We start from the raw sequence: 10,778 nt of genomic DNA on the forward strand, positions 1-10,778 counted from the left end.
AATAAGAGTCTGTCAAATGTTTCTGTATTTACTGATATGACCATGTGATATATTTCTTTAGTCTGTTAATATGATGGATACATTAATTGATTTTTAAATCGTATTTTTGTACTTTTTGGGGACTCGATATTTCTGATTCTAGGATTTATGCCAGTCACTGACATATAGGAGGTGGTTAAAAAGAAATGATAGATTTTAGGATCACAGAATAAAAACTTTTAAGTTAAGAATTTTGTAATATTTCTCATACTATGATAAAAAAAAAAAGCAAATTAAGAAAAATAATTAGATTTCATAATAATTAGATGTCATGCAAGGTTTTAAATATTCCATCTGTCTTCATCTTTTTAACTGCAAAGACTGTACAGATAAATATTTAAATACAATCTGACGAGTAAGCAGCATCTATGACTACTAAGTTTCAATTTCATTTCTCTCTTTTGTTATTCGGGTTCCTTTATTTTAAATCTCTTGGCTGCTACACGTACAAGTTTAAAACATTAAAAAAATATACATATATGGGTATATAAAGGTATTACTCCTCCCTATGCTTGTGCAAAAGCTTTTTTGAGACATTAAAATCCTATTTGGAGCAGTAATACCCTTAATTAAAGTTTTTAAAGAAATTATAAAAGCTGTGGCTTTAACAAATATACAGACACATGGCAATAACTGAATGTACTAAGGTATCACTTTTTCAATAACTTCAACCAATTAGAAAAAGGTACTTTCAGTACCTTTGTTATAATAGATCACTTATAACCATCTCCTCTGGTGGAGACCACTAATTGTAACACTTTCTGTTCACTTTCTTTTGCTTGACTATAGATTTTAAGAAAACTACAAAGTTCCAGGGACATTTCTACTACTGTATAGACTTTCTCCCATTCCTAGAGACTTGTGGAATTTGTTGGTGTGAGGAGTGAAGGCTACTCAAGCAAAATATAAGCTTTGCTTACTTTCTGTTTTGTCTGGGGACAAAGATATGAAGATTTCGTAGATGACACTATTATGCTTTCTCAAAGAGAAGACAGGATAGAATACAGGAGTGTCTTCCTGTGCTGCCAGAACAACACAGCACGGAGTATTACAATAAATCTATGTCCAGGCAAGTATGGAATCCTCTGAATTTACTCTTAGAACAGATGACAATATGGGTAACTTGCTGTCTTTATTCCTGCCATTGATATGAATCAGAAGTCAGTAAACTTTTTCCATAAAGGGCCAAACAGTAAATATTTTAGGTTTTGTGAGCCAAATAAGTTCTCTGTCATATATATGTGTGTGTGTGTAAATATATATATGTATGTGTGTGTGTATATATATATGATTACACGTTTATTCATACATATAAAAATATTAATGTGAAATATATACATATTTCACAAAATGTAAAGATCTTTTTTAGCTCATAGGCTGTACAAAAACGGAAGTGCAGATCAGACTTTGAAGCTTTAGTTTACTAACCCCTGGTATAGACAGTTTTAAGAACAGTATCTTTAAGACTATTCACTGTCAACCAGGCTTTTGAGGACAGACTGCGGCAGCAGGAAGGAGAGAATAAAGAACAGTCTGGGATATCACTAATACTCAAGCTCCATGAACAGCCACTTGATATACTCATCTCACAGAAATTTCTACACTAATCTTACAGAAACTTCTGTTAAACTAGAAAGCACTTGTTTTAAAGTTTTTATTATAAAGTACTTATAAGATGACTGACTCTAGCATAAAAAGTAGAAGTATGGGATTATTTCAGCTCAAGTTCTCTTCCAATTAATACTCTGATTTAAAAATGTGTTTTAAAAGTTTTTAAATAGAGTATCTGAGAAACTCTGGTGGGTAAAAGTACACAAGATAGTTTTATACTGCAAAGATCATTTTTAGTACCAACACTATAAATCCTGAAGCTGCGAAAGAAATTAGCCTGAGCTTAAGTGAAAGATGAATTTAAAAGAAGATGCAACTATTTATAAAGAAAAATGAAGCTTCCATCCTTTTGACTCATATCCAGATTTAGAAGAGAACTGTAACTTAAAACTAAGGCCAACCACAATCCACATAGGTTCACTTAAAGCCACAGATCTTGGTATCTCATGTCCTACACCCAGGCAAACGCTGAAAAGAATTTAAACCAGGTAAACAAATATGGCAAAGAATACTGAACTTACTATAAAAAAAATCTCAAATTCACTTTCTACATCAAGAAAAAATCTTACTTAGTAAGTTGATATCTCTTTACAATAATATGAATTTAAAAAAGGCTAATAAAAACTAAAATGTATTTATTACATGTTCTTACATGAATTTAAACAACAGTATAACAAAATCCATTTCAGACAGAATAAAAACTAAGGCTATTAAGAAAGCTCATGGTCATAGGGACAGTGTCCTGCACGCCAAGATAATAAAGCAAATGATAATCCCAAGCCAGTGACTACACATGTGTGCTCCTATATACCACTGGTAATCAGAACCCTCAAAGACAACCTGTAAGAATTAGAAATAAACAAACCTAATTCACTCATGTTAGTATTTCCATTTGTTGTGTATGCCGAATCTGCAAGAGAGATAGCAAGACAATAATTAGAGCTTAAACGGAAATGCATCATATGGTTCTTTACCACAGGTTCATCATCACAACCTTAATAGATCTTTATCGTTATAATACTTGATAGTCATCTGTCAGGGAAAAAAAAAAATCAACCTAATTCTTTCTTACAGTTAATGACTGAGGAGTAGAAACTCAATGTGAAGACAAATAAGCTTCCTTTTTAGTTTCTATAATAAAGCATGCCTATGAGCCAATTTTTAATTGAAACAAAAATAAAAGTTGACTGCTCGGAATGACTTTACTAGTTTCCTTTCATAGTCATGAAATTAATTTAAGGGCAACACTTCTTAAAAGTTTTCATCAAAAAGAAATTCATTGCGGCAGGGAAATTTTAGAGCCCTGAGCCACAAAGCCTCGAGCTTCAATTTTTTATCAGCCTTATACTGGTAAGAATAAAAAGTCCCTGACTCTCATTTTTAAAATCATCAGGCCAAGAAAAAGAATCATAACGACATGTAAGAAACACCTCTTAAAAAGAATCAGGAAGTCCTTTATATACTTATATGGAAATATGGTAAGTAAAAATAAAAACAAACAATATGGAGGTCCAAAAAAAGAGTATTTATCATGCTAAAATTTGTGTTAAAAAAGGGAGGAAAAGATCATTTATACATGAGTTTCCTTATATCTCCATAAAGTATCTCTGGAAGAATACCTAAGAAACTGACAACATTGGCTGCCTCTGATTAGGACAATGGGTGGGTAAAGATAGAGGGGGCAGGGATTTTTCACTGCATATTTATAGTAACTTTTGAATTTTGAACCATATGAATACATGTACTACTCTATTTAAAAATTAAAATTATATTTATAAAAAAAGTTAAACCAAGAGACAAAATAATCTCTTACCAGATCTTGAACTTCTTAGAGGGGGTCTACGCAGGCTGATTACAGGGTCTTCACTCGCCACTAATATGGGAGGAGAAAGTATTTGGAAAAGTATAAAATGTCCAATATTCTAAATTATGTAATCATCTATTTATTCAACAAAGGTTTTCTGAGCTTTCCAATATGCTAAGAAAAATGGAACTAGAGACAAATTTCCTGTCATAAAAAATTTATGGACTTGATGGAAAAATTGGTAATTTTTCTCAGCAAACCATATTTGTATAAAAGGAAAGAAATTCAAATAAAACTCTTCTAATTTCTCAAGTAAGAACCAAATTCTGATGCTGTACACCAGAAATAAAATAGTGAATGTCAATTCTAATTGGGGGGCGGGGGGAGAACCAAAAGAACCAGAAAAATGAAATTCCATTTGTAGCATACATTTATTGTGGATTACTTATGGTATATTTTAATTTCAAGGTTTACTTCCTGAGAGTTAATACACTCCTTCCAAGACTTTCACCTTGTGTGTTCAGGAAATGCAAACTCCAATTCCAAATAAAACATTAATGTTAGCCTAGAAATCCAAGATGTGTTTTCTTAAAGAGTCTCTCACAAAACATAATCTAAATCCCAATATATATCTAAATTTGGATAATATGTTTTATTTCATTTGTCTCTATAAAAAAGCATTATATTTGACCTTGTATGAGAACTGTGAAAACCTTATCAGACTGGCTTTCATTGGCCAACGTCATTACACTGACTGCCCATGTTTGTGACTTAACTCAATTTCCCTTTTATAGTATCTAGAAGAGAAATCCCAAAGAGCTGGTCATTCATTTGTCCAAAAAATACTTACTGAGCATGTTTTTATCCACCTTAAATACAGAGATGCAGGAAAGCAATTAAATTGATTTTGTGTAACTCAAAAAGGCAAAACTAAGACGAACAAGGGAAAGTTACAGCAAAGCAGCTTTTAATTCAATATTAAAAAAAAAAACCCACATAAACAATGTTATCTCCAAAATAGAACAGATAATGAAGGCATGATTTCCAAATCACTGAAGATGATCAAGCAATGCATGAGTGGATGTTTGAAGATTGTGAAGATTTAGGGATGGCTTCCCTAAATCTTATGGCTCTAAGATTCTATGAAATAACTTAAGTTGTTAGCATTTCATACATGAGGTATTTAGAACTTACATAGGTAGCTTTAAAAATAAATCTTGAACATGTCTCACATTCCCATTATTATAACCACCTTCCTCTTTTTCTCCTCTGTATTCCCATACTTTTCGGGCTTAATTAAAAGCTAAACTCAACTTAATCTACAAACATTAATTACTATTTCAGTCCCTATCTTTTCATTTAAGAAGCATTTCCTGTATGCCCTACTATATACATAGCTCTGTGTAAGATACTCAAAGAAGACAGAGTACTAAAGAGAAGTATTAGAGAATAAAATAAGTACTCTTCTTCTTTAGTAGCAAGCTTCTTCTCTTGTCTGCTTTTGCTCACTACTGCACCCCCAGCATCTAGTATGGGGACTGGCATAAACTAGGTGCTTGATAAATATCTGGAGAATGAATGAATGAATGAATGCTGTAACTACAGCCACCAAAGAACCAAATGCTCAAACAAAATAGGTGGCATTCAAAAATATTTATCTATGATTATTCAGCTAGAAACCACAACTAGTAAAACGTAAGTATCTACCTAATTTTAAGGAAAGTAAATGAAAATTTCCCAATATATTTTTAGATTATAAACTTAGTTCCATGATTTCCAGAAAAGAATGAATCTAGCCACAGAAGAACAGTTATATATGTATATATGGAATGAACTGATTGAACAATCTACTGGTTACTTTAATGTGAACATAATTCAATTCTAGAACTTCAAACAATGAGAAGAGTTGAAATTATATCCCTGTTCTAATATAATCAACATTTTTATGATTTCCAAAAACTAGATGACCAATGATATAGTTGTCTTTACTAGGCTGTTTCAGAAAGTGGCCTCTTGGTTTAGTCTTTATTCTTAATGGCATCTTTAGATAAATGTCTCTCAGACCACACTAATGGCTTTACATACAATTGCGGCACGGTTTTGAATAACAAGTTAAACTGAAAGTCTATGATTCTCAAGGAAGAGGAAGGGCCTCTCCTTAAACTTGTACTTAAAGGAGTTCTCTATCAAAGAGTAGCTCTTATTTAAGTAATTTCTCTGTTAGACAGACTTTATAAGCACTTATTTAATAATTCCCCAAACTTTCTTTTTATTAAGAGGCATGAAATGGGAGCATGCCAAATGCTAGATACAGTAAGATTTTTAAAAGCACCTTTTAGAGTTAAAAGAACCCTGAGTATCATAAACCTTCCAAATATGCACATACTCTTATCGGTAGTTATACTGTATGCACAGCGTACTATCAATATATTCCGGGTAACCGATGTATGGGTTCCATCAATCTATCATTTTTATTGGGAAATATTTTCTTTTCCATTTCTAATTATAGTATAAGCTTTTTGAGAAAAAGTTTTATGAACTTCACATCTTTTGTAAAGTGCCATAAAAAAAAAAAAAACCCTTGTATTTGCATGTTTTATTGTGGACAAAATGATTTTGCATGTACTATCTTATTTCTGCAGTGGTATTGTGAGTTAGGCAGGGTAAATCACATAGATAAAAACCTGAGGGTCAAGGTGGACAGGTAACTCAACCAAGATCCAGTGCTCTTTTGACACGATACAGCCATGCACCTCATTATCAGTCCTTAAATACAGGCCTAATGTGAACTCTAGACCATCCAAGACATTTTATTGCATCAGTTTTATAGCGTTCTATAGGATAGCATTCAACAATCTTCTTTACATCAATTTACTTAACTCCTTAATTTTTATAAATTTACTCTAGATTTTATTTTCCTCCCCCCTCTTTAATTCCTCCCCAACTTCCATCTCTGACCAACGAATGTTGCCGACTCCCCCCCACTTTTTTTTTTTAAGAACTGGATCTCTGAAGGTGAGGCATCTCCTCCCACAAGCTTGCAGCATGCACTCGGGGCCCCCACCAGGGGTATGGTCCGTGGCTCCACCTGGGGGGGGCGAACTCGGGACCTTTTACGTGTAAAGCAGACATGCTAATCACTATACTATGGAGCCACCCCCTCCAGATTTTAAAAATTAGAAATATTTGCTTCTCCAGGTATAAGGGACATGCAATTAAATCTATTGTAAATAAAATTTCAATAATATGCTTTTTTTCCAAATGGCCTGGAAAATATGATTTTATCACCTATTACTTGAAGCATTTTTCTCTTTTTAAAATTTTATTAATTTTTCTTATTTTTTTCAAAGCATTTTTCTAAGATAGTTTAACATAGGCTGCTCAAGGAATTAAACAAAAAGGTGTGTTTACTTGGAACTGAACTGGAACCAGATACTTTATTCTAAATTGAGAACAGTTCAAACTATAAAGTATAATCTTATTAAAAGCAATAGATAAAAAATAAGTCAGGTTTTGCATTAAAAAAAAAAAAAAAAAAAAGCCAGGGATGATCGATTTCAATTGCTACAATCATTTACTCTTGTGGGACTTTCCTAGTACCAAAAAAAGCAAAGTGAAAATAAATGGAACTAAAAACCAAAAGATTCTAAACATTAATAACTGGAGTCAATCTTTTCTCCTGCTTTTCAAAATAGTTAAAATACTTTTATTTTACTTACTTTTTATTATTTATGCCTACAGCACCTGGTCTTCCTAGGTGGTCTCCCGTCCAAGTACTAACCAGGCCCGACCCTGCTTAGCTTCCGAGATCAGACATCGGGCTTGTTCAGGGTGGCATGGCCGCAGACCATGGTTGTTCAGGGTGGCATGGCCGTAGACCATGGACTATGGCTCCACTGGGGCACAAACCCAGGACCTTCTGCATATAAAGCAGATGTGCTAACTGCTACACTATGGAACCACGTCCAAAATAGTTAAAATAGTTTTAAAAACTTAAGCTGACTATCAAATGTAGCCTACTTCCATGATACATAGATACTAAGATGCAAATAGTTTTATACTTTAATATCTCTGAGATTGGGATGCATCATACAATCTATGGCATATTACAGTTTAATAAGCAGCATTTCTTCTTTCTAGATGGTATATAAAACAATAATGGTATATCTTACAACTGATGATATCTTGGATTTGATGAACTGTAGTATCGAAACGACAAGATTAAACATATTGTGTCGTGATTTTACTATGCAGACCATTTAATCCATTTTAAACGGAAGGTAGTATGACATTCATTCAACACTTAACCTACTGAATAGCTAATTATTAAATGGAAGAGTGACAGTGAGGTAGTTGGGGGAAAATGAAACTTTGGAGAAGACAAATCTGGGTCTAAATTTTGGCTCAGTCACATACTATGTAATCTTAGGGAAGAGTCTTAGCTACTTTGAGCTCATTTTCTCATCTATAAAATGGATATATCTATCCTGCATAGTTATGTGAATAAATTAACATATACTAAGTGCCTGGTACTTAGTAGGTACTCAAGTATGCATCCTGTCTTTTCTTGACACATTGCTTAATTCAATAAACACCTATAAAGAAGATTCGCTGAAACTCTGAATGAGTTGGGAACCTTGATGAACCAGGCTATAATGTGTACATTTAAAAAGTTGGCAAGGAAGGAAAAAAAGCAAAATAATTCTTCTTACCCAGAGTTTCTTGTGTTCTGATAGTCTTCTTTGAGGCTGTCTGGCTTAAAACAGTTTGTGGAGATGGTTCATCCTCTAAAGAATAGATATGACAACTGTCAAAATTCTGAATATATGATCCAGATAGAGATTATGCATATAGCAATTATGTTAATAGCAATATTTAAGCAGAAAGGCAACTAATTTATTTCTTTAGAAATGTGAAATTAGGTTTACCAAAACTTACAAATTTAACTAGTCAGAACTACACTTAAGACAATAAAAAAAACTATTAACCACTGATGCTTCACAACAAAAGTATATTTTACTTTAGAAAATTTAAAAGATGGGTTAGCGTGTCATAAATGTGGAAGAAAGCAGAAGAGTGAAGTATTTAGATCCTTATAGGTTTACTTAAATAAAGGTAAATCCTTCATGTGTTAAAAAATTAACTTTCATAACTGCACTAGGCTCTGAGTCAACACAATCTAACACATATTGTCAAATAAAAATATGTGCAAAGCAGTCTCCCAGATATTGAAGGAGATACAGAATTAACATAAGGACCAAAGTATAACATAGTCCTTCAAATATATATGGTAGGATCTTTGTCTTCAGGAACTTTATAGTCTTAAAAGAGAGATAAAACTATCATATATGTGGCTAAACTGTCTTGAGTGACTACACCCTATAATACCTTACATATCTTTAATGTAAAGTTTCCAAAATCAACACATCTTCAAATGTATCAGCAGGTAAATGGGATGCCTATGACTCTGCTCTAAATTGAAAATCTACTTCCTCTTCATTTTCATCAACGGACTACCTATCGACGTAATCCTATTGTGATTCAAACCCCCTGACTTTTACCTCATAGGTGCCTGGGGCTAACATGAAACTTCCCTCCTGACTGGGTGTTAGATGGAGGTTAGCGGGCAAAGTGGGAGAGAATGGATTAAGCGTGTTGATTGACCTGGGACTCACCTAAAACTACACATTCACTTCGTCAGCATCCTTTCGGCTCATTTAGATGAAAACTAAGAGTCTTGCTTTGTCGAGCTACTACTTAACCAATGAGGTTACACTGAGGGCCCCCAACGTGGCAAAATTTAGGCAGAGACCACTGAAGTCGAGAAAGAGCGATCAGCTCAAGTTTATCATACACTGGGGGCTTCAAGTTCAGGACAACTTACCACATTTCAGTGTATGTATTTGGGTGGAGTCTCAAGTCAAATTCACCCACTACGTTATCCCACAAAACGCCCACTCACAAATTTCCCTTCCCTCCCTCCCCACCTGGATAGTGATGGAAAAGGGCTGGAAGGTTAGATTAAAATTCTCAGCTGGGGAGTGTTGGCCTCTTTGTTAAAGGAGGAAATGGAAGTGGCCTTGGTAGAAACATCCGCAAGACAGACGAAACCGAAATGAAACCGAGCCTGGAGTGATTCAGGTTCCCGCCTGCCGCCTAACTCGCCGTCCCCCAGTGAAGGCCTTCAGAAAGAGGCAATCCCGACACCCCTAAACTGATGCCCGGGGACGGGCTGAGCTGCCCGGTTTGCTCACTGGTACTACGCACGCTGCCTTCGCAGTCCTCGCGCCCGAGCCTCTTTCTTTCCTGCGGTGGGGTGGACCGGACGAGGTGACGCCCGGGCATCGGGGCGGAGGGGTCCCCCGAGCCCCGGCGGGGATGGGCTCCGCGGGGACCCACTCCCGGCTCCGAGGCAGGCACACGCACCGCGCGCCCGCTGCGCCCGCTCCCGGGCTTGCGGCTGGGGCTGTTACCTCCGTCGGCCTCACCTTCGGAGAAATGCGAGTCCCGCAGCGCTCTCCGGGTTGTGGCCGGCGACGGCTGTGGCGGAGGCTGCTGCTGCGGCTGCGGCGGCGGCTGCTGCTGCTGCTGCTGCAGGCGGGCAGCCCTTCGCGTCTTCATCTCCTCGGCTTCCCGGCGCGGCGGCTGCCTCCGCTGCTGAGACCGAAGGTAGTAGGCGCTCTCTCTCACTTCCCCTTTCGCAGCGTCGGGCCGGAACTCTTCTAACGGGATTCGTTTTTCCACCGGGGACTTTTCTCTGGCCGCGCGGGGCTCGAAGTCGCGATACACCTTCGGCGGCTCTTCCGAGAACCTCACTTCCCGCCGGCCGTGGCACGACAGCGAGGGAGTTGCGTACGCGGGCGCGTCACTGCCGACGCCATCTTGAGGGGCGCGTCTGCGCCCTCCCTCCCGGAGGGGGGCCCGGGGTGTGACGTACACCCCCCACCTTTCCATCGGCGGCTCCGCCCGCCGCCCCTCGCCCGCCATAGCGGTTGACGTAGCTTGAGTCGATCGCGAAGATGGTCTGGGGGTCGGAGGGATTTAGGTTCTCCTGCCGTTGGTGGTGACGGCTTTTCGGGGTGATGGGCGGTGGTCGCGATGGTCAGGGAGGCAGTGGAGAGTCGCTGGGGCTGCCGCCTGCGTCGTCGCTGCTGTGCTGCATACCCGCCTCTGGGCCCATGGTGTGTCCGAGGGCTGTGGGAGAGGCAGTGCCTGTGCTAGGTCAGCTGCCTGTGGGTCACTCCCGCCTCCTGGCTGAGGGCACCAAAGAGGAGGAGAAGAGGGAGGAGGACGTCGCGCTTTCCTCGGCCTTGGGGGAGAGAGG

General features: G+C 37.6%; 1 protein-coding gene and 1 pseudogene across 2 annotated transcripts in view; both read right to left on the bottom strand.

The window, feature by feature from the left end:
• TOR1AIP1 (torsin 1A interacting protein 1) overlaps window positions 1–10,778 on the bottom strand; it is a 28,221-nt gene extending 17,443 nt beyond the window's left edge. The window contains exons 1-4 of one of the 2 annotated variants that reach the window (XM_023531248.1): window positions 9,943–10,778; window positions 8,167–8,241; window positions 3,464–3,523; window positions 2,516–2,560 (exon numbers count right to left, since the gene is read on the bottom strand). In XM_023531248.1, the coding sequence (XP_023387016.1) occupies window positions 2,516–2,560; window positions 3,464–3,523; window positions 8,167–8,241; window positions 9,943–10,441 (679 nt within the window). In that variant the 5' untranslated portion in view covers window positions 10,442–10,778. The remainder of the gene's footprint in view (window positions 1–2,515; window positions 2,561–3,463; window positions 3,524–8,166; window positions 8,242–9,942) is intronic. The other variant, XM_011361218.2, reaches the window with a different exon arrangement.
• LOC111740565 lies at window positions 7,187–7,302 on the bottom strand (annotated as a pseudogene).

Source organism: Pteropus vampyrus, unplaced genomic scaffold, assembly GCF_000151845.1.
Source record: "Pteropus vampyrus isolate Shadow unplaced genomic scaffold, Pvam_2.0 Scaffold65, whole genome shotgun sequence".
NCBI lineage: Eukaryota > Metazoa > Chordata > Mammalia > Chiroptera > Pteropodidae > Pteropus > Pteropus vampyrus.